This window comes from Neodiprion fabricii, chromosome 7, assembly GCF_021155785.1.
Source record: "Neodiprion fabricii isolate iyNeoFabr1 chromosome 7, iyNeoFabr1.1, whole genome shotgun sequence".
Classification (NCBI taxonomy): domain Eukaryota; kingdom Metazoa; phylum Arthropoda; class Insecta; order Hymenoptera; family Diprionidae; genus Neodiprion; species Neodiprion fabricii.
In genome coordinates this window covers 1504685-1531748 of record NC_060245.1, presented here as the reverse complement: position 1 = coordinate 1531748, position 27064 = coordinate 1504685, and the positions used below count along the sequence as shown (strand labels likewise).

The 27064-nt window shown below is 42.3% G+C and overlaps 1 protein-coding gene across 5 annotated transcripts in view; it reads left to right on the top strand.

The window, feature by feature from the left end:
* Nucleotides 1–27064, top strand: part of LOC124186597 — a 56596-nt gene that overhangs the window by 15295 nt on the left and 14237 nt on the right. For all 5 annotated transcript variants that reach the window (XM_046578431.1, XM_046578429.1, XM_046578430.1 and 2 more), the window contains one exon: nt 9292–11400. In XM_046578431.1, the coding sequence (XP_046434387.1) occupies nt 9323–11400 (2078 nt within the window). In that variant the 5' untranslated portion in view covers nt 9292–9322. The remainder of the gene's footprint in view (nt 1–9291; nt 11401–27064) is intronic.

The window sequence follows — 27064 nt, the reverse complement described above, 5'->3', positions numbered from 1 at the left end:
GTCACCGTCCCGTCGCGTAGTCGACAAGGGATGAATTCCTCTACGGGGGTAGAACTACGTGGTGAACAGCACCACGCCCAGTGTCCAGAGACACAGCTCTTGCGGGAAAACGTGAGGGGGAAACCAGTTGTTTGGATCAACGGAGATGGCGTGACGAGAACCGTTACGAGGCGTAATTCAATGGACGAAAATCCTCCGAATTCTCATCGCGATAACTTTCCTCTGTATAGTATCGCGTATAACAGCGGTGAAACTGGTACACGCACCTTGCCATACTCGACTACAGCGATAATAATGCTTCTTCATCCCGCCGGCTTTGTGAACCCCCGGAAACCGACCCTCTCTTACGCCTCCCGATGCGTGGGTAGTACAAGGTGGTGGAAGGTGGTTCGCCTACCCGGCGAAAGTTATTTCCGGTTCGCGAAATTGGTCAGAATCCTTGCCACCCTAAAAATAGACGACGGTACCTACACGGTACACGTATACGTGTGTCGTACCCACCAAGCGAGGTGTTTGGGTATAAAAGATGTTGCAGGATGCGCTCGGGATTTGAAAAGAAACTAGTAGGGATGAAAAAAGGAAGGCGAAAGAGCGGCGGAAGGTCAGGTAAGGAGGTAATCCACCGACGAGCTCTGCCGGTACCTTCGTCTCTTACTCTTCGACTGCTTATGTCAAGCAGCATGTCGCGATGGACTATAAAATGGTCTTTAACCGCGCTGAAGCGATAAATCTTGGTATACACTACCGCAAAGTTGTGAAACAAGAGTGTCTAATGGAATCATACCAAAGAGCGAGAAACCAATCATCGTGGTTACCCTTCCCATGGCAAAATGTGTGTTTCGTTAACCCGGTGACTGTCTTACGAGAGAAAACCGTCTACCGGGTTGTATAAGGTGTAATACCAACATCGGGGGAAGTGGTGAATTTTCGTGTTTCCAATTTGCGGTGCTCGTACGCGTGCACGGTGCACTACCAGCGATAACAACAAGAGGGAAATTGAGTCTGACGATGAGAATGGAGTGAAGAGAAAGAGAGAGAGAAAAGTGCGGCAGTCTCCGTATCCCGGTAATTCCTACTTCAGGACGTGTGTATGTATCTGTGTGCGTGTGCTGTGGTAACAACGAGTGAAAAAGGATGAAGATACAGGAATCGCACGAAGCACACCTACGTAATATCGCGGAAGTACTTTCAGCCAGCTATCAGAGCCATCGTGTCCTTCTTCCATGCTTCCAACGTTCGTGCAAGCGTGAAGCAGCGTTAGCAGCATCAGCTGCATCAGCAGCATCGGTGCGATTTTCCCCCGTTAAATTAACCCTTTGTTGCAAGTCCGTGGCGAGTATTAATTTATGTGTCGGTGGAAGAGGGAAGCGGGAAGAACGGGCGCGAGGGTTGTTCCCGTTGTTCATGCTCGCACGCATTTCTGCCATGTTCCGTTGCTGGTGCTGCGGGATACCCAGTTACTCATTGTTAGGAGTCGGCGAGTGTTCGCATCCCCGTACCTACCTGCATGGTCCGTGTTTCTCTCCGCAATGGCCACGGCATGACGTGTGTGTGTGTGTGTGTGTGTGTGTAAAACGCTGCAGGGACGTAGAAGCTGGGAACCACCAGTACCATCTCCGCCGTCAAAAGTTGGACACCGCTAATTGCCTGGCTCACTTTGCCCACCGCTGCCGCACATTTCGCGATCTTGTGTAACGCGAACGTGAGGGTGGTCGTGTGTCTGTCCGGTGGTGCAACAATGCCGACTTACCACCCTCTTCTTTCTTCCTTTCTTCATCGGCGCTCTTAATTCTTCTCATACTTTTTCTCGTCGTTCACTGTTTCGACGAAACGATGATGGCGGTATTCCCTACGGAAATAAAACCCGCCAAGAGGTAGGATAGTGGAACGTTAAAGAAAGATTTTTCACACGGATCGAGAACGTCTTTTTTTTCCTGAAAATGCGAGAAGCTCTGTTCGCGGAAGTATTCTTCTTCTACAGAGATGTATTATGACCGAAATATTTTCGAAATCTTTGAGGAAAGATTTGAGGAACAAGAAAAAATATATATATACACATTTGTGTTTACACAGCAAATATTAATTATCTCCGAAATGAGCGGAACAACGAAATTGAGATAAGGGAAAATAAATTGCTAAATATGTTTTTTTCTGATTGTGCTCATTTGGTCGTATTGGATTATTAGACACAAACGGCGGTACTGGTTGTGATTATTATTATCAATAATACTCTTGACGGGAACAACGTTATCGTTACAATTATTATTATTATTATTATTATTATTATCTTCTTTCGCTTTTTTTTCCACACGGAAAATAAACGGAGAGATCGTTCGGAAATTTTTCTCGTGTTTGGCGAGCAGGTAACGTTAGGTGGATGAAGAATATAATTCTTTCTCGTAAATCGAGCAAGCCAAGAGTGGTTTGGGATGTTAAAAATTTGAAATTAGCCACGAGCCAGTGACGTAGACGGAATTTTTTCCTCTTCTCTCTCTCTCTCTCTCTCTCTCTCTCTCTGGGTTATATAAGCCGAATTTCACGACCACTGTATGTGTACCTTAGAGAGATAAAAAGAGAAAGAGAAAGAAAGAGAGAGGCTGGTACGTACCTACTATTAATTCCTTCCCTCTTGACGCTTGCAGCGCAGCGCCAAACCATTTATTATCACTAAATTGGTAATTTTAAATATTGCGCCCTTCGGGGGAATGAGAGAGATTGAAAAAAAAAAAGAGGAAACCCCAACCCGCCAAGGAAAATTTATCACCTACTGCTAGCTGTGTAATGAAACGAGTCTTCGTACCTGATTGTTAACAAATAAACGCGTGAGTGAGTGAAACGAGGTTTTCCTATTTGTTCGATGTTTGATAAGTGGTGAGCGAATTCGCAAGCTTTTCTAAATTATTTATCACATCGGCAACGTGGCGTAATTTTTTTTTTTTTCTTGGTTTCAATTCGCCAAGTCAATTTCGGTATTTTATTCATACAACCACTATTTCGGTTGTCATTAATTTCAATACCATTATGCGGGTTTATGATCCTGTTAATTTTTATTTTCAGTTCAAAGACGATTAACTTTTGAAAATAAAAATTGTAGGTACATATAAGTTTTTACATTTTCTCTCGATTATATGTATGTGAAAATTTATTCCCACCCCCTAATTGTACAGGTTTGATTTATAAAATATCAAATCAATTGACATTTCATCGATAACAAGTTTTCGAAGTCATTTCTCGTTGAACAGTTCGTGAAATTTTAGGGGAAAAAACAAAAAAAAAAAAACGCAACGAAGAATAGATTAAAAAATTTTGTAAAATATTACCTGCAATATTTTAAATCACTTTTGAATGTATAATTAATTTAATATCACACCCGATATTTCTGAGGTAGTTTTGAATTATTTTTTCATCGCAGATACAAATATTTGTACAGAAACTGAACGGAAGAAAGAGAACAAAATAGGTTCGCTCTGCAGTGGCTCGAGAGGTTGATTAATTAGTTTTCCTCGTTACGTGAAACGGTTTGTAAATTAGGGGAGGAAAAGAGAGAGTTATAAGTTATCCATTCGCGTGACCCTCCTTCCGACTCTCGCCGTTTGACTCTCTTCCTGTTCGTAAAATACGTATATAATAAATTTTTGTCCCGCGTATCCATTTGCATTTCAAACATTTGCAATACATATCGTGACGGTGTGATAAAAATTATACAATTACGGTAATCAACGTTACGCAAACATTGAAAAACATAATTCAACAACAATACGTATGCACGAAAATGGGAAAATTGCGCATCCAATCAATGTAAAGTCCACAATGAAACTATTAAGTAATAAAATCGTTAAATTGAAATTGATCCAAGTATTTTAATGAATAATTAAATAAATAAATAAATAAAATAATAAAACTCCTAAAAATAGGTATTATCTTAGACCATCCAAGCTGACGTACAAATTTATTTACAAGCCCTATTTCTACTCAGGTATATGCACCAAAGCTATGACTTGTATATGCGATCGAAGATGGAAGAAGCAGTTTAGTTCCATGGACCACGATTCTAATCCGAACTTATTGATATTGGCTTACGTGCAGCCAGCATATCAATTTGATAGCGAGACCGCCCCGCAAGTGAGAGTCGAGTCTCTCTCTCTCTCTCTCTCTCTCTCTCTCTCTCTTTCCCTGGTCTATCAGTGATCGCAATATCCCGTTTCCAATCCCCTCCGATTCCTTCAAGGATCTGATGACTATACCTGTATAATACAGGCTAGGATAAGTATACGCCCACCCTTCACATCGCGCGAACTTCGTTCTCCGGTTCTTCCAGTCGCGACTCGAATTATCCAACGGCGATATTTTATTTCATACATTTCCCTTTTTTTTCATCTTTCTTTTTTGTTTTAATTAAAAAAGATTTTTTGAATGAAACTTCCATTGAAAAAATGAAGACTAAAGTGTCTTCTTTCTTTGTATACGTATAATATCATTAATATTCTCGTAATTCCCCTTGTTGTTATTAATACTGTTTTTGAAACAAGAGAAATTTCAATTCGAGTCTCAAGTTATCTGAAGTATAATACAGCTACCGTAGGTATGAGATATATTTTATAGCCTGTATAATGTTTCGTGTGAAATTAATGATTTGCCAACTAATAATGCCAAATTTTGCTTTTTAAATTGACTAGGCATAAAACTTGCTCACTTTTCAACGAGAAATAAGAAGCATGCGATTGAAAAAAATTAAAGGTTCGATTTGAGAAACAAAAGTTGCCTATCATTTAGCTCAGCAGAGGCTTCGGACCCAAAAACTTGAACACTCGTCCGATACCGGGTACGACGTAGACACATTCATGCAGTGGCATAGGTTTATCGCAAGAGCTCCGACTGGCTGGCGTGTCTTACGTAACACCCCTAAAACCCACCGGCGCTTCTCCCACGGAGCCCTGGAAAGCCTCGCACCTCGCGGCCTCATCGTGCCCAAGGGACTCCTAAATCTCCTAAGAGTTTATACGAAATGACATTAGAACGAATTGGAGACGATAAAATCGTTGTAGCTGCTCCTGTTGTGCGTCGGATGGAACTTGGATGGTGGAAGGTTCCCGCTACCGGATTAGAAGGAACAATTTTATTTACAACGGGACTGTTGTAGGTTTCGTCTCGCCGTTTTACTCTACATTGTTGTTTTTTTTTCATTCATCTCTTGGCTGACATTTTCTTATTTTATTTTTTTTTTATTTTTTACACGAGAGTTGAAAATATTTGAATACTCAGTTTCTGAATTTTGTTAAGCTTTTTTTAAACTTGAACTTGATATTTTTCAATGAAACGTATAATATTTACAAGGTGCTTAAATCTTGGCAAAAAAATTACACCATTGATATGTAGGCGTGTAAATGATGTTGCAATTATCTGGATTGGGTTGGGAGTAAAATACTTGAATTGATGATTGATAGAAGGAACGGAATATAGAATTTTCATGAGCGTGAAAATCTTATTCGTAGAATTGAGAAATGTGAAAAGTTTAAGTGCAGAAAATTGAAAACATGGAAAGTCGAAATGCGGAAAGACAAAATGTAAAGAGAGGTCAAAACATGGAACAGCAAAATCGATAATCCGACATTTGTATGATAAAATACAAAAATGAAACTAAAAACAAAATACATTTTTCTACCAAAAGTACGTGAAGTAATATAGTGAAATTATTCGTTTCACCGAATTCTCCACCTTGTAAGAGACTTTCCGAATTAGTTGTACCTCCGTAAATAATAATAATAATGAGAAAAAAAATTGCGTAATCTAAAATTTTCCCCAACTCGCGACAACCCCAATTACCGTTATCATTACGTCCCTGCGGTTTGTCAAATAAGTCACGTGCCATCTCTCTTTCTCTCTTTCCGTCCTTCTCTTGTCCCTCTTCCTCTTGTTCTCGGTCTCTACCTCTTGTCCGGGTAGCCCGATGCACACCGCATAGCACCACCGCCGGCCGGAAGTCGCGGGTAGCTTGGATTTCGGTCCAATTCTAGATGTTACTACATCCCGCTATCTTCCTCCCCCTCACCCCCATTTCTACCCCCAGCTGCAACATCTAGAAACTCGGGATAGCTTCCTGGTACTCGGGCACGTCTGATAATTAGCGCTAATTAATTAAGGACGCTCTGTGACCAACTAGCGTTTCCTACCACGATCTTAACCCCCAATTTTCACCCTTGGCCCTCCCTTACTCCCTCCACATCTCCGCCCCTTGAAAACACACGTATAAATCGGTATAACGTAGAGGAATTTTAGGACATAGTCTACCGTCGCAATCACGTGTCTCCTTTGTTACGAGTAAAGGTGTAATAAAATTTTTAAAACAACAAAATGAATAGAAAAAATTTATCTTTCTCCATCAGTTATTAATACATGATGCGACTTTTTTTTAAAACTTAATCATTTAATATTTTGCGCAATTAGCTTGTAACGTATAGGTATATAAAGGGTATCGTATAATAAGTTGTGCGTCTGATATATTTATATATATATTCGTGTGTAGGTGTTCCGGAATCGCGTCTCCTATTAACAAAGTTAACCGTATAACCCGAAGCCCCACATGTGCTGTATAATATTCCTAGTATACGCTTAATCGCGATCTTACAGTCCTGAGGTGTAACGAACTACCTCGTATAACAGCGACGTCGCGGTTCAGTCTCACTTCTCTTTGCCACCCCCGTGAACATATATTTCTCCACGCTAATTCGAGATAGGGGAGAGAAAAAGAGATGCAAGTGCTGGTTTAGAATTCTTCTTGAATGGTTTTTACTGTAGGAGAGAGGAAAAATGGCGAAAAAATAAATCGACGAGCAAATGGCTAAGCGGGATAGAAAAAATGATATTGAAAAAACGAGGAGGGAATTCCGCGTAAGAATAACGCGAAAAAAAAGAAGAGTAGGTTGCAGGATGACGGGGTTGTTGTTTGCTCGAGTGTTTCGTGCTGCAGGGTAATATAGGTATATTACACCTATACATATACGTATACATGATAAAAAGGTTGTCCCTCTTGCCGATAAGGATGAAATACGTCCGCGATATATGTATCTTCACGTATGTATGTACGTGTAGATATGTGGGATATATTGCAGGTAACCTCTCTTGTAACACACACACACACACGCATATATATATATAGACGCGCGGTATCGAACCTCCCTCGACGAGCTCTTCAGCCCCTGCAGCAGCAACAGCAGAAGTCTCGGGAATGCGTGGTGGAATATTACGAGAGAGAGAGAGGAGAGAGACGAGGGCGTGGGGGGAGGGAATTCTCGAAGGGATTCTGAAACAAGCAGGAAAGCTCAGATAGGACCGCGATTAAAATACCAACCGCCAACCGACTAAGGGGATTCCTACGACTCCTCCAATAATAATCTCGTACCATATATTTATTCCTCTGTGTGTATCTGCGCTTCGTCGGTTTAAACGTAAATTCAAGGCAACCCCCGGGCGAGATGAATTACTGTAGCCTGATTTTATCCGGACGAACACACGGGTAAATTCCCACATCTAATTCGGCGCTCGATTTATTCCTCACCTTTTTTAAATCGCCGATTTCGGTGCTCTCTTTACCGCCGTACGACTGCCGGCATCGAGACGAATTCAACGAGCCCTTACTCGCCCAATTCGGGCTATTAGATAGCTAGATAGTACGGTTTGGAGGTGTCATTAGCGCGAGCGAATCGCTCCAGTCGCGCTAGCGGCTTCCTTCAAAGTTGAATATCTCGAGAACTGATGATCCGAAATGAGTGATCGAGGACTCACTGGATTCGCCTCGACGAAGGCGTTCGGGCTGTGCGTGGTTTACGGGAAAACACAAGCGATTTGCTAAATTGTTTTCCCAGGCCGAAGCTCCCGCATCATCTCCTCGTAATCTCCGAACCTGGGAGCCCGGATGGAAGGTGGAATAAGGAGAAGGATCGGAGAATAATAAAGGGGCCGGTGTACTGACGTATTGATGAGAACTGACAGCTGCGTGCTCCGCCGAACAACCTTCCTCGCCCGATGCTTCTCATCCTTCCTCTGTATTTTGCCAACTAGTTTCGCCCACAGCAACCGGGCTTCTCGCCAGGGAGAAACGAGGGCAGCAGCGCGAGCGAGAGGAATTTTGGTACAGGATACCGCATATCCTATATGGTTCTTAAGGTTCGGTTTATTCCTCGCTAATGCCCCCCCCCTCCCATGAGCAGTCGAGAAATTCCGAATAGTTTGCAAGCCGTCCGCGTTCCACGCCACGAACTTATTCGTCTTATCCTTAAAACGCGCTTTGGGTCAAGGCACCAGCGAAGCGACTGTAAAATCGATCCTCTTCTATAAGGCCGCGAACGATTTCTATCCGAGAAGAGAGAAAGACTCAAATAACGAAATTTCCAGTCACTTTCAATGCCCCGGCATGATGTCCAGTGAAAAATCCGTAACATATTCAAGGACATTTCCAAGACATTTTCAAGTCATTCAAGGACATTGAACATGGAACATTTCCATGGCATTAGAAACATTTAAGGATAGTTTTCAGGACTTTTGAAGGACAAGGAAAATTTAAGGACATTTCCAGGACCACTGGGTACTATGCTCAGGAATTGATCATGGCTGTGTATGTATATGAAACTTTTGGCGAAATTCATTGCGTACGGGGATGACGGGTATGGGCATTCACACATGGGTATTGTGTGTTTGGCGGACGGACGGGATATTGGGCTTCTTTGTTTTTCTAGTTCTCTGGTCGAATAGATTATATCCCGTGTCCCCAGGGTGTCGCTTCGCTGCAGTCCGTTCGCCGGATGGCTGCTGGTTACCTACTCCGTCCAGCAGTAAACCACTACATTACACCACTCCGCAGTCGAGGGACCAACGCGCCATTGTTCCTATTCTCTAATCTCTCACATGTTATTATACCGGTGTAGTAGGTGTATGAAACCTAATGCACGAATCTGTGATACCGGGTCTATAACGATGCCTCCGGACGACTATCGTTTTCGATAAAATTTCAAACTCCTGACTCCTTTTTTCTATCAGCGATAATCAGCAGCTTTTGGAACTATTCATAATTCGTTATGTATCTTCTTTATTTTTGAAAAATTTGACAACGTTATTAATTTGGACGATTACATCGTATACATTTGTCTCGTTGTTCATATATAACTGACTCAACTATCCTGTGGTAATAATTGTCCATGTATATTCGATATCAACGTATATTCTCGTACATAACGAATACAAGCAATCCACAAAAGACCGGAAAATGAATACAGAATGTCTCGACGCTTGTTTCAGATGTCCTGACAGCGGGCCCCGGGCCACCAGGATGCCGACGGACGACGACTATGGCCGAAGAGAACGTCTCCTGTTGCACCAGCACACCGCCACCACGCAGTTCGGGCCATGCTCAACGGCATCGTCCCAATCCTCATCATCGTCATCGTCATTATCGCAGTCCCAGCCAGCACAGTCACTGCAGTCCCACCTGCCCCCCCAGCCATCCGCATCATCACTACAGTCTCACCACCAGCAGCAGCAGCAAACGTCACTGCTGCACGCGTCGCACCCCCTGCATCACAATCACGTGCACCACGTGCACCACGGAAATGTGCACCAGCAGCAAAGTAGCGGAGGATCTTCGCCGCACCCGTCGAGCGCCTCGCCGTCTCCCGGGGACCGAGAGCGATACCTCCAGCATCAGGATCGCGTCGGATTTCTCGACGGCGAGCATGCGGGGCCCCGATATTCGGGGGGCGGAGCGGCTCGCGAGCTGCACCGGTACAACCAGCAGCACGAAAAGCCCGATCAGCCTTCGCCCGACGGAAGTTACCTGCAGGACCGGTACCTCGGTCTCCAGGGACTCCAGGGCTACCACCAGTTCGGCCTCGCCCGGGGGGACCGGTTCGCGATCTACGGAGAGCAGCACCACTTCCTGGCCTCGGTGGTCCCCAAGGACGAGGGTCACTACGCGAGTCCCGTCGGCGGTATCGTCGTCGCCGACATTTTCCCTTCGCCGCCGTCGCCGGCGCCGGCAAACGACCGGTTCATACCGCCGCCCCCGCTGTCGCCAACCCCGAGCGAGAGCTTCGCCTGCCCCGCCTCGCAGCCCAAGGACGCAGGCTCTCGGTTCCCCCTATCCGAGCGGCTGCTATCTCCCTCCCCGATCCACCCGGGCCTCAACTCGGACCGTTTCGCCACCCGCCCTCTCGACAAGGCCCAATCCCAGCCCACCGCCTCGCCGAGGCACGACAGGAACTCGGCATACCTCGAACGATACCTGTCGAGCTCACCGAACCCAGAGGGTGCCCTCCAGAGGTACGCGTCGAGCACCGAGAGCCAATCCTCAGCCGCTAGAAGGTATTCGGCATCGTCGTCACCCGCCGCTTGTCCCGCCCATCAGGACCTGCAGCGGTACTCAACCAGCGCCGGCGATCGGCTCGGAGAAATTCTGGCCCAGCGGTACGGCGCGCATCAATCTAGGTTCGAGCACCCTCCTTCGTCGCCCAGTGGCGCTAGGAGCGCCAAGAACCAGCCTGAGAAGTACAAGAGTCCGGCCGCTATGCAGCAGCAGCAGCAGTCCGGCTGGTCCCAGAGTTCAGGCCCCGATCAGCGGACCAGCAGAATCGAGCGATTTCACGGCTCACCCGGCAGGGAGAAGGCCTACTTGTCCCTGCCGAAGCCCAAGGAGCGTTTCCCGTCCACCGGGCGCGTGGTAGCCGCCGGTACCGACCGCGCCTACGCCTCGGCGCACACACCGGTAGAGAGGTACGTGCCACAGCCACCGCCGGAGATCCTTTACCCCGGTTACGTCGATCTCTACGTCACTCCATCGGCCCACACGCCGACGGACCGTTACGTCCCGGCCGCCGATCCCGGGGACCCGTACATGCGGAGGGACCTGGGATTCCATCATCATTATCGGCTACCCCCGCCACCCGGGTATCCCTATCACCATCAGTCCCATTATCGAGGGTTTCGAGGATTCGGTTACACCGCTCCGCCACCGGCTAGTCGCCTCGGTGGAAGTCCGGGATCGTCAAGCTCGACCAGTAGCTCGAACTCCAATCAGCGGGGAGAGTTTTCTACGTCACCTTTACTAAGGCCAAAAACTAGACAGGGGAATAACAATGAGTTCACCGGTGCAGGTCAAGTGATAGGGAGTGGTGGTGGTAGTGCTCCCGGTAGTGGTAATTCCGGGAGGATTAATCAAACCTCACATCAACAGTGCTGCGAACACAGTGTTTCATCGGTCGTGCAACAGGGTGCGGTATCCAGTCAGAGGTCTGCTTGTTGCAACAATTCAAGAAGGTCTTTGAATCAGTGTGTCAATATATCTAGCGAACGAAACTCCGGGGGTAATCAGAACAACAACAACAACAACAACAACACCCAGCATACATCTTGGTGAGTTCATTTTTTTAATTATACTGTAATATACGGCAGCGATAATTTTACTGATCTTCCAGAAGAAATAGATAATTCGGTGTGCGATTGTTTTTAAATGTTTAAAAATACTACACGACGATGCTCGTGGATGACAATGAAATTTTTTGAAATCACATCAAATCTTACCGCAATTGTTGCGAATTCTATGCAAAGTCAGGTGATTTGATAATCACGTGATAGCTGTTGGAAACAGATTTTTGAACCTTACGCTGGATTAATTTTGTCGAATCTGACGACGACTCTGCAGCGTTACTCATTCTCTCTCTCTGTATATCGTGTCAGCTGTCGTGGGACGGTTTGATTTCACCGTTGAATCGGCAGCCAGGCGTGCCGTTTGGATTTTGGTGAGTCGAGTTCTCTGTTCGTTCTTTTCCGATGCTACGGGTAGTCGCTTCTTCTCCCTCACCTAACGGTTCGGCAGCAGCTTGGTTGGTTCTGGCGTCGGAGCAATCAAGTTAATGGAGCATCGAGGGTTGTTTTATTTCCTATCCACTCCTCGCGGTGGTTCGTGGCTCTTAGCTCAGCTCCTCCTCCTCCTCCTTCTCTTGCTTCTTCTTCCACTCCTCCTCCGTCTCATTCTTCTCTTCATTCTCTGCTCTTCCTCGTCCCACAACCCGCCAGTCAGTAAGCACTCGGCTAGAGCTAAAAGTCATTAACGGCCCCTTAAAACTCTCTGTCTCAGCTCTCGGCGAAAGAGAGAAAGAGGAGAGAATTAGACGCTATATAGGTACGTATCTTATACTCTACCACCAGAGCTCCTCACTTCCGACGGATAAAGGAGCCGAAGATATCGATTCACCTCAGACGTCGTTTTAGCAGTTACAGTACCGGCGCACCCGTCCTTCCTTCCTTCCTTCCTTCCTTTCTTTCTTTCTTTCTGTATCACCAGTTGTATAATCTTAGCCATTACAAGTCCACTCGATGTTCTCCTCCTCCTCCTGCTCCTCCACTTCTCAAACTTGGCTGATCAGGTAAACGCAATTATGCCTCATCACTCATTAAACGTACGATCTCGAAATTCTCCTTCCTTTTCATCCCCCTCCCTCACAAGGAAGGTATTTCAGGTGAAAATTTTTTTTAAAGTGACAGTTTCACAGAATCACGACGTGCAGATGGGATTTATCTCTCAAACACGGGGATTTCCTTTTTTTCCATCCCCATTTTCTCGAGCGGAGAAAGAAGGTGGAGACGTAGAACCGGATCGAAGTTAGTAACGTTAATGTGACGGAATATGGAAACTAAAATCACTGTTTTAAAAATTAGAAGTGCTTAAAAGGAGTTTAATTTCCATAATTTGAATACACTTTGCTTTTTAAAAATATATCACTCAAATTGAGACGATCCTATAGTTGCGAAATAGTGATTTTTCCTGAAAATCAATCGTTACATTCCCAACCTTACCAACTTCACTCTCTTGACGAAAAGAAGTAACATCAACCGAAAAAACCTCGTCGGATACTTTGTTAATTACACCAACGAAACGAAGTAACCAGACATTGTCGATCAATCCATCAATTAATTATCGTTCTTCCTACGGTTAAGACGAACCTCCTCCACGAATCATCGCTAATTCCCTAAAAAAAAAAAAATACACCAACGCGAACTTATACAGACCCCCCATTGACCTCGTCACTTTCTCTATCTTTGATCCAGTCTCTTGGGCTTCGGGCTTTTACACGCATGTAAGTGTACGTAATTCCCTTATACACACGATATCAAGTGAAGTAGAATTTTTTTTTTCGATCCCTTCCTTTTCCTGCGTCTTTGATCTTGTTCACCTCCGAGAATTTTCATTCAAGCATATATGTGTATATACATATATATATATATATATATATATATATGTATAGATCATAGATATTGGGAGTTAGAAATACAAGAAAGATTTTTCTCTATGTTACATCTGTATGTACAACCTGTACGATATTCTTGTTCGAAATGTCGTGGTTTTAAAAAATCGAAAATCAAATTTCCTTTCATCGCTTCGACACCATCCACTTTTTATTCATTCAACGACATGGAGAAGAGACGGTTTCAACTCATCTCAAGACAGGTGGTGTAGGTATATCGGAATATCTTCCTCCCTTCCTTCCTTACAGTCTCAGCAAATTTGCCCTCATCCTCCTCGTCGTGACGTCAGGCTTATCGGATGTATCTAGAAAAGTTTTAATTAGTTGGTTATCCTCTTTGACAAAGCGCGACCAGCGTATACCTGTAACGCGGATGAATTGAAAGACTATACTATTATAGACTATACTATGCGCTTGTTTTTTAACATATTGACGGACGAAAGTGAGTCTCGGTGAGAATATTCGACACTTCGTGATGAGATAAGATTCGGAAAAAAAAATCAATCGTAACAATGTTGATAGGATAATTCATTTTCAATAATAATAATAATATGGAACAGAAATTGGGAACAACAGAGGAACCACGTCTTGGTGTTGGGACTGAGAATGAGATGAACAGGCGCCTGATTTCCGGGATGTAATGCTGGTTGCAGGCGGTGAATAAGAAAAGCTTGTAGTATGAATTTACTCTATTACACAGGTTCATCGGATGTAAACAAATTTCGTGACAGCAGTAATTATTTTACAACGATTGGACAAGAAAATTCAAACCAGTTTCAACCAAAATCCGAGCCTCCGCAGAGTTACTTGTTTATTAATTTTTTTTCCCCGCCTTCTTTTTTTTAGTCGTTGTTGTGAATTGTTGATTCGTAAAAAAAATCGTCACGTCGATCACCCGGTACATGTGAAAGTACCGAAAAAATAACCTGTTTATCACGCCCAAATCGAATTTATCCTTCGCCTTGAGCACATGTACATATATTATATAAATATATTTGGCTTACGAGTCAACAGTGGTCGGCAACGGAGAAGAATGACGTCATGATCGTGGGCTGAATAATAAGTGTTAATCTAAGTTTATTGTTCTTCGTCTCTGGAAAAGGCTAAATATTCATACGTACGAATAGTATGTGTCGTAAATATAGTAGTGCGTATATGCGTATTCGTCCGCAACGCGGCTAGACTCGACCCAAATTTTATCTCAAATGAAAAATCTTCATTAACTTGAGTGTCGCTGTAATATATCCGTATTCATATCGCGTATGCCGCATTTACTTTTATTTTTTTTTTTTTTACTATCCACGTACGTCCTCCTACCGTAATGCACAATTTTTGATCATTTCACTTTTTTTTTCATACCCTCTCTTACGCTTGATAATAAAATCTAATCTCAAGGTTTTTAACCCTTTGATTCACGCTGGGACACTTTGCTTGCCAAATTTTTTTTTTTTTTCACAGCAGCTTATCGTTTGGTAAAATACTTTTTTGGTAAGAACCGCCGAGTTCTTTGGTTCCGCATGGTCCCTGAAATATTTCTATGCCTGTAAAATTCGTACGTAGCAACAACCTCTTCGTTCAAGGTGCGAGGACCACGTGGTCGGGTTATTATCAACCTTCAGGCGATCGGTGGAAGGAGGACAACAGTGACTCAGTCGAGTTTGGTTCAGTCGAGGTTCGGCCAGTTTAGTCGCACAGTCGGGGAGAAGAGCCGCAGCAGACGGAATTCACGTGCTCGTTGCTTTTCCACGCATTTCTCAGAGGCATCTGCATCTTTTTTACATCTCTCTCTCTCTCACTTCGTTCAAACCTTCGAGCCCAACGCGCGGCGGTCTCTCGGAGAAAGGATAGGAGAACAGACGATTGCCATCAGCCAGTTAGTTGCCTGCTGTTCCAAAGTTACTCCAAGTTTACAAACGCGAACGGTTATAACGGCGCTTCACCTTTTTACCGCTGTGATTCGTTATTAATACATGTGCATATATATGTATATAAACTAGCGAATTTCTTCACGGAACAACAACAACAGCAACGTGGATGGACATTCGAAATGAGAAGATCGTTTTCAAGTGTCTTGCGGTAGTGTTTAGTGTTCGCGTTTGTCGCCTGAGTCAAGTTTCGTACCCGTTCTCGGCACTTTTCACTGCGCACGTAAATGCGTTCGATGTGAAAGCCGAAGAAAATCCGTTTGCGCCGCGAGCCGACAAGTTTGCGTTACGTTATATTTTTTTTCTCGTGAATATCGCAATCGTGACATCGTCGTTATCTTTCTCTCTATCCGGATAAGCGGGCAGAGGCATTATGTGAGTACATATGATACTTTAGTACCTGCAGTGTTACACACCTATGGCAAACAAACGTTGCAAGTAGCAGGTTAAGGACGTTTCGTTTGGTAAATGTTTACCCATTTTCTCATTTCACATATCTAACAATTGCTTTACAAACTTTGCTTCCCTTTGCACACATTTTCTCACATCATTCCCACGAAACGAACAAATCTCTTTGCGCTTTTACGTACTCGATGCCGGTTATGCTCGGCGATCAATCGATGCAGACGAATTTTCATCGCCTACGTGTAAAAGTATACGTGTATGGTGTACGTATGCATTATATACCGACGTGCGTGATATGTATCAAGATAGTATATACATATATGTACAAGATAGGGCACGTATCACGTCGAATTCTGATTCGACCCAGAGAATTCCGCGGATTGCTGACACACGTGTGTGTGTAAAATGTATCCACATACGTACGAGGCATTCCTTGGCATCTCGATCAAGATTCTACTACGTCGATGTCTCGGATTAGGTTTGTAAGTTTTTTGGATGAAAGTACGTGGCGCGAAACGCGATTGAATTTTTTTGAAATTTTTTAACCCAACGTATCCGAAGTATGATTTAAAAAGTTGAAACGCAAATCTCTCCACTTTCTGAAATCTGGAATAAATTCAGGAAAATCTTGTAAAATGTAAGAAAAATTTTAAACACATGTCAGAAGATGGAGAAAGACAAATAAGATACACAGTTTTGAAAATATTGTTATTATTATTGGATTGCATTTTTTAGATAAGAGCGAATGTAAAATTTCAATGTAATATCTCTCTGAATAGAAATTTTTCAGCCCACGTTATAAATGATCTTTTATGCTCATTCTTGTATCAAAAATGCAATCCAATAACAATAACAATTTGTTTTCTTATCCTTTTTCTTAGTCATCTTTTGAAATCTCCATCGTCAAATAGGTGTCAAAAATTTTGTCACGTTTCATAAGATTTTCATGAATTTTATCAGATTTTACATAGTGCGGGGTTATTCGTTCCACCTTTTAAATCGTACTTCGGATACGCTGGTGCGAAAATTACTGAAAAAAATCACAATTGCGTTTTTCGTCACGTACTTTCGTACGAAAAAAATTCCTCAAGCCAATCTCGATCGAGATGTCATGGAATGCCCCGCATACAGGCATGCATGTCGGTGCGTACACACGTACACGTGAAAAAATGAGCGGCTGGCTGCTTGTTATCATTGTACAAATACACGTTAATATGTGTGTGTGTGTGTGTATACATACCTATAATACGTTCAACGGTGGAGATTAATGCTCAATTTCTATTTAGTATCGACTAGCGATGGCCACTAAGCTAAAAATAATCTATGCATCGATTAAACGAGTCAGAAAAAAATAAATAATCGAACACGACTCGTTTGAATCGGTAAAATATAATCGGCTAATCGATTATATCGTATTGTTTTCCGAAACGATTTTCATTCACCTCAAATTAAAATTTTCCATACGATGGAAATTTTTTTACACCTTGTTTTCCTTGCTCAATGTTCTCTTCCTCTCCGTATCAATATCGCAAAGTTTATTTTGGAGGATATATATATATACATACATACACATATATTTCCGAATCAGGCGAAGAAGGTAAATTTCATTTCTCAATTTCGTTCTTTGTGTACTTCGTTATTATATACATCCGCACGTTCGCGAGTTGTTTGAGTGAAAATCAAATGTTTACCTTACATATACTTTTCAATTTTGTGAAATTTTTATCTTTCATCTTTTTCTTTCTTTGATTAAAACGTGTGCGTATGGAAAAAAAAAAAAACGAATTACACCGGGGGGGGGGGGGGGGGGGGGGGGGTTGAAGTGAAATAAAGCGGAAATTGCGAAGCAAACGGCGTGGAAGTTGTTTCGGTGTGACTTGACTTTCGAAAACGAGATCAAAATCGTTGGCGATATTCGTTTCGTCGGATTTGTTCCGTTGCTTTTTTTATCCACCGTATATAGCCATAATACGCCCGACATTCGTAATACACATTTGTCTGCGCAACGAACGTCGAGACGAAATAAAATCCGACACAATGCTGACAATGTGCAGTTTGCGTCAGTGTCTGAATAATAAAAATAATATAGAACCAGCTCAGGAGTAAAATGGGATATATGGGTGTGTATATATAATATATGATGTACGTGTATAACACATATGTATGTATATATTTATTCTAGAATAGAGCAGAATGAAAATGGAATTGAATTGAATTGAATTGAACTGAATTCAATGGAATGGAATTGAATTAATCCTTCCTTGATTCCAGACAATAGTTATATATATATACTATATACAGTATAACCAGCATATATGTATAATGCATCGTGCATGCATTTGTACGTATAAAAATATCTTGTTTTTAATAACTAATATACTGGATACGTTGCACAATGTCTATCGAGATGGAAATTTTTATTTTTTACTCGTATTGTTTTTTTTTTTTTTCTTTGATTCTTTCATCCTGGTCATCAAATTTCCATCGCAGATCTATGACGTGGCAATCATATATATATATACATATATATATACAAGAGTATTTTTTCATTAATGCAACGAACTCTGAAAGGTTTGATACGTGTACGTGAAGAGAGATAGAGAGAGGAATGGGAATAAAAGAAAACAGAGAGGGAAAGAGGAATTTTCACGATTCTCGTACTGTATAATTCTCTGCCCGTTGCAGGTTAAATCGCTCATGAAATTGCACGTCGCTCGATCGGTATGGTGGGTACTGATGAAAATACCGATAATCGACGTACAACGTATAAATTCGTAATTCGTTCGATATTCGATTCAAAATTTCATCACATGATAGTGGAAGAGAAAGAAAAGCTCGATTGATTTCTGGCTGCCGGGCGAGAGATGAGGAAAGCAAAATATATATTTATTATTACATACATTTGGTGTGTGTACGAAAAAAAAATAAAAATTGCTTATTCTTTTATCTTCTCACCGTAAAAGGAGATTATCCGCCTCGCGTATGAGGGATTATTATTATTATTATTATTATTATTATTATTATTATTATTATTATTATTCTATTTTTGTTTCTAATCATTAATTTCTCATTCAAAGTTTTTGGTGAGGGTTCTTTTATTTTATTTTTTTCTTAATTCCATTCACAACATATACGTTATTATAATTATATTATTATTTTGTATAGTTAGAACGATAACAATGATAATTGAAGAGCAGCAGCAGGCAGGTTCAGAACCTCCCTCCGGACCACCGACAGAGGAGAGCCGGAAATATAATTCGCCAGCTCTTTGTTCGTGACACTTGCAAATTACTCTACTACCCCCCCCCCCCCTCTCCCCCCTCCTTTTCCCCGACGAAATAATATTCCTGTAAATTCCGCGTGTATTTTATTATAAAGCACGGCGTTGTTGAGAAAGAGAGGAGAAAAAATTAACGCAAATGAGTGGGAGAAAAAATTATTTACATGCATATATTACACGGGAATTTTATGTACACACACCTTATTATTATACGCGTGGAAATATTTTTTAAGAATTAATACGTTCTTGCAATGATAACAAGGATTTTGACAGTACAGAAGGATAAAAAGAGAAAAAGCGAAAGAAAAAGAAAAAAAAAACAACAAGTAAAAGTAAACAATAAATAATTAAAAAACTGTAGGTATAATTAAAAAATAATCAAAGTCGTCGGTCAATTATCCATTGAAAATTTAAATTCTCGTATTATTTTGCCATATTCAACTTGTAACTATGTTTATATGTTTTTCTTATTCTTCTTCTTCCTTGAATTTCGCGTGCTTGAAGTTTTCGGATATCGTATGTTCGTTTCGTTCGTTTAATTTTTATTTTTATTTTTTTCTATACTACGTACCTGTATCTTTAGTTAATTAAGAAATATCATCAGGCACAGATTCTGTAGGGAAATTTTCATCCGTTCAAATTTGTACTCTCGGGTTGGGCTTCCCAGATGAAACCCACCCGTAAACTCATCTTATACTCGTAGGTTTTCGGTTATTACCGGTTTTCGCGAATCAGTTTCCGCTCGTTTACTCTCCTCCTCCTCCTCCTCCTCCTCCTTCTCCTCCATTTCCTCCCTTGCTCCTCCAGCTTTTCCTTATCCTCCCCTTTACCAGTTCTCTCGTTAAAATTCAACTACTTATCCTCTCGCGTTTTCCACCCGTTCGCATACGTATTATACACATCACACACCGTATATGTATACACGCACACATATTATTGGTTTATATATATGTCGTATATACATACATGAACGTCTGTATTATATAGATATATATGTACGACTTTCTTTCCGTATTCTTCGTTTTTCTCTTCTTTCTTTTCTGATACGCTTGTTTTCGTGTTTTTCAGCCTTGCTCTCTCTGTCTCTGCTCCCTTTTTTTGTGCTCTGTTTTTGCACTTATATATATTATTATAAAATTAAAAATCAAACTACATATATTTTGTATATACGTATAGGTACATGTATTATACACGGGTACAAAAATACTTTGACCAAGTTATTCGCGTCTCTCCGCATGTATAACGTTTGAAAAATATGGAAATAAAAATCAACCCGTGAAATAAATACAACAACAACAGCAATAGCAATAATAGTAATAATAATAATAATAACAACAAGTAGAAAAAAATAAGAGGGAAGGAAAGAATCGAGTGTAACGTGAAATACCGTGCATGCTTGAGAATCAAGGGAAAAATTGCGTCACAGCAGCGGCGCCTCTTCGGCTATTCGCATGAAACTCGTGAGAGGGTCGCAGAAGAAGAAGAAGAAGAAGAAGAAGGGAAAAATGTGCGGTAGTTATACTGCGGTTGCCAGGAGAATCGGAGTATGAGGGAAAAGTGTACGGGACACATTTATATTATACCCATAGATGTGTGTATACATATATATACATGAATCATACATAGAATATGTATCACACACACACACACACGCGCGCATGCACACAACTAGTACTATTTCTCTTTTATTTCCTTTATTCGGCGGTTCCCGGTGATTTTTTTTCTCTATTTCTTCCTCGTACGCTTCTTGGTGAAAAAGAAAGAGATATCAGGGAGCGGGTAAAAAGATGTCTTCGACCCTCTTCGGATGAAGGGTCAAAGAAGAATGCTTTTGTAATAATTGCAAACTCACGAGGGATCCGCGTCTCGCTTCCACGCGACCCTTGAGCTAACTTAAGGCCATGTAGTGATCCTACTTTTAACCGACCGAGTAGACTCACTATTTTTCTTTCTGTATTAAATAAACGAACGAACGGAAAGGGCTGGAATTTCGAGGGTGCATCGCTGTGAATGTGGATTAAAATGAGACGTCGTGAGAATATTTGCATGAAATATTATTTAGGTCGGTAAACGAGAACTAGGAATTACAATAATTTCATATTTTTCGTATTTATTTTGACGATTTTCGGAATGTGAGTAACTTTCCTGAATTTACGCTTGGAAAAAGCGATCCTCCGTCGAAATTTGAACAATTTTCGTTCGTTTGTTTATTTAATATAAGTAGGGAAAAGGGTGATTTTGCTCGGTCGTTAAAGGTTGGAGTAACAACAGGACGTTAAGATCCAAATTTTCGTCCATCCGTCGGTATTTAATATGTTCTTATAAATCCAGGCTTTGATGTAAAAGCAATAATAATTCAAACCCGGAGGCCATACGGTCGAAAATGTAATTTTCACGTAGTGTTATTAACTCTCTTCACCGCCCCAGCTACGCAATTAACTTTTCGGTTCTTAATTAAGAATCCTCCCAGTCTCGTTTGCTCTTTATGCTATTATTGTGTATAAAATTTAAACAAGTTGCGTTCCTGAAATTATAGTTTTTCGGTGAATGTATTTACTCAGTCCGATGAGTTGACAATCCGTTGGTAGTGTAGAGGTGTAAGCTATTTTTCAACATGGCTTATGGTAATTATGCACAATCGGATCGAAAATGTGTGCTGATTACAAAATCGTTACGAAACTTGCAAAGGTTTAAATAAGTTTTTTCTCTTTATAATAACAATTTTTAAATCCATTCAAACTTGATTTATTACCTTTATTCGATCCTTCAAAAACTTTTTTCTCTCACCTTTCTGCGCTGACCCTACACTCCATTGCATAGAGTATTCACACCAAGGTATAATTCGGCGAATATCTTCGTTACAACCGACAATCGGAATTTAGGTAGTACTGCGATATAATCAAACCCAACCCCAAACACACACACACACACACACACACACACACGTATATACAAATACCGATATCTCAGTCTCTCTCCCTCGTTAATCTTTGGCCAATCTTAATCTCTCGGATTAAATGGGAAACTGGTGAAAGGGATCTGCACCCATGTCTCCTCCTGCATGCATGCGGCACCACCACCACCACCACCACCACCACCGCCTCCGACAACAACAGCAGCCGGCTGATTGTTCGCGGGTGGTAATTATTGTTAATGGTATCGGATTGCCGACCCGTCGCTGCAGCAGCTCTCGCCTGTTCAGTGCGCAAGCCGAACACATCCTCGACTCGGGTGTTACACTACTTCGAGCAACTGGCACTGCACCATATGCTGCTTGGACCATTAGACCACCAGGCAGATGCGTTGTTACCTGGATCGATGATCATTGGCCATCGTTTTTGATTTAACCCATTTTCAAATTGAAGAAGAACAAGGAGAAGAAGGAGGAGGCGAAGGACTCTTTGAAAATGGGTTGAGACGGCTTCGAGGTTCGGTTAATCGAGTGATCAAAAGGTTATCATCGTCATTCGTCTTCAATACGGTAGAGAGAGAGAGAAAGGGAGAGAGAGAGTCGAACACTTTAGGTACCTGCACAAGCTGAGAATAACGTGGAGTGGACTGTAGATGTCTTCCACTTGAGGATAATTAGATAAATATTCGTTCAACGAAGTGAAGAATTCAAATTGCCTACCCATTACTTTTGGAACAATCATAACCGTCCAAAGAACACGAGGTTGGAGTAAGCAACGTTGACGTCGCGAAACATCAGGAAGAAATTCGTTATTATTCACAATTCTCCAGAATTGGACGCCGCTAAAATTATATCACGCTTCACCTCAGTCTCGTCGATGAAAACTAGTTACGACGTATAAACGGTGTAAAGATAACTCGAGAGGTAAGGAAGAACAAGCGGAAATTCAGCTCCTTTTTCACTTCGTCCGTCTCGTCTGGTTCATCCATCCCGTTGTTATAACGTACCCAAGAGGCGTGCCTGGGAAAATCCCTGAGGTATCTTAAGGGCGGGTGAAAGCTGGAACCAGGTCTGAACTTCTTCTTTTGAGGAGACCCTCTGACCTCCTGACTGATTCGCGGACGTACGGTGGCGGCGGATGCAGGGCGAGCTCCTTCCCCGTCCCTTCTTCTTCCTCTATTTTCATCCTCCTCTCCTCTCCTCTCCTCTCCTTCCGAAGGAGATACGTCATCGCCGTCGGTAGACGACGCGACGGGGACCACGCGGTGTTATCGAGCGGGCTGCACCCCGAGTTTGAACAACGAAACGGCACGAGGAACTCCGAAACCTCACGAGCCGAGCAACCGACCCTTGGACTCCTCTCTGGGTCAGGTCACGCTGGGTCAAAACCCCGACTGACTCGTTAATGTCCCTGCTGCCGCTGCTGATGCTGTTGCAGACCGTCAACCCCGGTACGCGATACGATACTGTACTTCCTTCCTCTGTTCCATCCTTGACCATAGATCACAGATCCTAGATCCTCCACCGTCGGCGTTACAATCGATTGGCTGGATTACCGGCGACGAATCGTCGCAACCTCTTGTCTTCTTTGGGTCTTAAACCAACACGTGGAATACCTTGGAACTCGATTGTGATACGCGATGTCTTCTGGGTGAAATGACTTCAAACTTGAACGCACTTACGGACCAGCGTTTAGGGCATCGCTGTTTGAACGATCGATGCATCATGGATATAAGTGAACACGGATAAGACGACGTACCTGCCATGTTGTACAAATGATTTCGATAAAATTATAAAGCAACACGAGCTGAGGTGTCGATTGCAATTTCAGAAAAGGCTTTATAACCAGAACGCAAATCGAAACGTCTAGACTCGGGTGATTTGACAGGATTCTCATGTTTATGGGCTTATCGTGTTCACCGCATAGAGATCGCTGGCGAAAAGAGTAAATGCAGGGTAATTATACACCGGTGAATGACGAACACTTGAGGAAAGCAATCGGTAAACGAACAACCACGTTAACATCGCTATGCGTAGGCGTAATACTTTTTTACGCAGTTTGTTCGATCACTGGTGTGTGGTTAACCCTATTTCGATGAATTATTAAAAATATTTACTCAATAACGCCGACATGGTTATTATAATAACTCAATCCGATAGAAGCGAAAGGAGAAGAGACGAGGTTCGTTCACGCTGCCTATCGGAATTCAGAGCGAATCAACGGACACACTGGGGATTCGGTTACACCGAAGCCTCGAACCGCGACGATCAAAGGGCTAATTAGTACAGTTAGAAATTAGTTAACGCCGAATATTGGCCTCATCCTTGGAAACGGTACGGTCAAGTCCGGCAAGTCTGATCCTCCTCATCTTATGGCGGAGGGAGAAGAGGAGTAGCAAGTATCATCATCGAGGTTCGCTTCACCGGTCGACACGCAAGACCGAGTTTCTCAATTAGGAATTCCCGAAGGTATCTATGTATACGTCCATCCATCCATCGGGTTCGGATTATGTAACCGTAGCTTCGTCGTAATGAAAAAGGGAGAACATATATATATATATATATATAGAGAGAGAGAGAGAAAGAGTGAGAGAGAGAGAGAGAGACGAGGAAAATTGGACAGAATGAAAGATCACGAGAATTCGTTTTCTCTCTCAATATTGACGAATCGAAACAGCCTCCGTGAATTTGAATAACATCGTATAACCTGTCGAACGTATCGAGGATATTATATACACGAACAACATTTTCCCAATTAAGTGTGTATTATACGTATGTATATATATATCGAACCGCGAATTCCTGTTATACCTCTGTATTATATCCCTGGGATTACCAGAGGGTCAAGCAAGCATTCGAAACGCTTCGATCAGCTACTGCGAAGCAGACACATACATAAGCTGAATCGCGATACAGTTGGTGGGGTTTGAGCCTATCATGATCACGATCATCATCATCATCATCATCATCATCAAAGAGAGGAATTATTCAGCGGCACGGAATACATGTTACACGGTCTACGTGTATAGGTGCTTCTACAATCCGTTCTAGGCTGCATACAGATTCCAGGCATCGGGGGCTGCGATCCATGGACCACGCTGCCTGAGGGCGGCAACGCCGATGCATATTTCTGTGTTTGCGTTGCAACTCGCTGGATGCAATGGCGGCTGTTTGGTAGAGCACCGTAATCGTAACAGTAACCGTAACCGCGGCATGTGTTATTATTCCTCGCCATCACCTGCAGCGGTGCACGGACTGACAAAGAATCCTTGTTTTGGGGTTTATTGTAAAACTCTGCGGATGGTCAGTCATACCGGAAATACGTTTTTACTTTCACACCATCGTATTAACCGCGAAAAATCAAGACCGGTTTGCCGAAGCGAAATTTTGCCACGGTTAACCGCCGATTGGCCCGCAACTTCAAAACGTTCCAGATTGAAAACTGTCAGAGTCAAGATTTTAGGGCTGCGTAGCTTGGCGAGATATTAAAAGTTGATTAAAAAAAATATATATATATATATATATATGTATGTATGTTAATACATAAGTAGTAATTTCTGCACCGGTATTTCCGTTCCCCTCACTTGAATATAGATATAATCGTTGTACAATAATTACAAACCGGCAATTACTTGTTATGCGTATAATATAACCGTATTTGGTATGTATGTATAAATGAAATGTACTCGAGCTGCAGCATGGGTACATAACTTATAATTGTTATCCCTTTTTAACGGTCGCCGTATTCCTTGGAATAATTTTTATTGCAGCGTGTTATATACATCACCTAATTACGGGTTATTATTATACGTTTACAAGTACTTGTACAGAAACGCGTGCATGACATCGTGCACACTCCCTCGTTCGCCTTCCCGTTTACAATTAGCATATAATCTCATCAGTCTAATAAAAATCTCTTAATACTGCTTGTAACAGCACTTATTTACTTTTATTTTTTTTTTCTTTCTGCCCTCAATTTTCTCTCGCAGAACACTCGACTGTTTCTCAAGGGAAAACGTGATACAGAAATTTGAAACGTTTCGCAATTTCTTGCCTCCATTTTTTTTTTTTTCATTTTGTAACTTATACTTTTCTGCGTTCCGGACACAAAAGTAAAACATATTGAGAAATAAAAATTCTTAGTACACTTTTGAAACTCCCGGCGGAACTTCCCGTACCGTGTTCGAATTCTCGAAATTCCAAACAGTTTCAGGGTGCAGAACTTCTTCGGGTAGCGTACCGTTCGTATGTCCGTTGGTGTGTGAAACCCGGGTGTAGTTTAGGCAACGGGGCGTTATAGTTTCCGGCTGGCGAAACCAACTAATCGGGTTTAAGTTTAACGCATAAATACGTCAACCGGTCACCACATACCGAAACCCTAACCTCAACCTTCGCACGTACGCAGAACGACACAAGCTTTGACTCATGGACTGCTAAAAACATACGAAATAACAGCCAACGGTCCACCCTCCGCAATATTCCAGAATCAGATCGCGAAACTATAAAATTCGGATCGTTTTGATTTTTGTCTTATCGATCGTCGGTAAAACAGAGCCATAGACTAGGCGATGCGCGTAGACGGGTAAGCTGACTTGGAAATATCACCTTACAGGTTATGCGTACAACTGTAACATGCGGTGTGCGCGTATGTGCGTATTTATGTGTACAGCATAACATTTTAGCCGGAAATTAAACGGCTATATCGCGAAGACATGACGCGGGGCCTCCAATATAACGTACAGACGGTACAGACATACGTAGGTTGTTAGAGATAAATAGGTGGTCGCATATATTCTTACCCGCATGAATCAACATCCACAGCAAGGCGAACGAGGAGGGAGAGGGTAGGAGAGGAGAGAACGTAGGACGCGACTGCTAGAAACTAATCAATACAACTCTAGCTGTTATTATGTCATGTATGGTATACGAATCGGACTACGTACAGCACATTTGTCATGTCGCGAATTCGGGAAAAAGGGCAGCGAGTCGCTTTTTTTTAAAAAAAAATCGCAATATTCGTATGCACGCGAGATTGCGATTGACGCGTCGATATATTGCGATGAAAGAGAAACTTTTCATACGTGACTGTAATAATATAGTAGAGAAAAATTTCGTTCGTCTAGTTTCGTCTGTGGTCGATCACGTCATTAATCGCATTTAGTCGGTGAGGAGAACTAGGAACGTCCATTAACCTCGGTATTGTGTACAGGCATTGGTATTATCTCGGTTCGTCGACCTGAGAATCAGACCC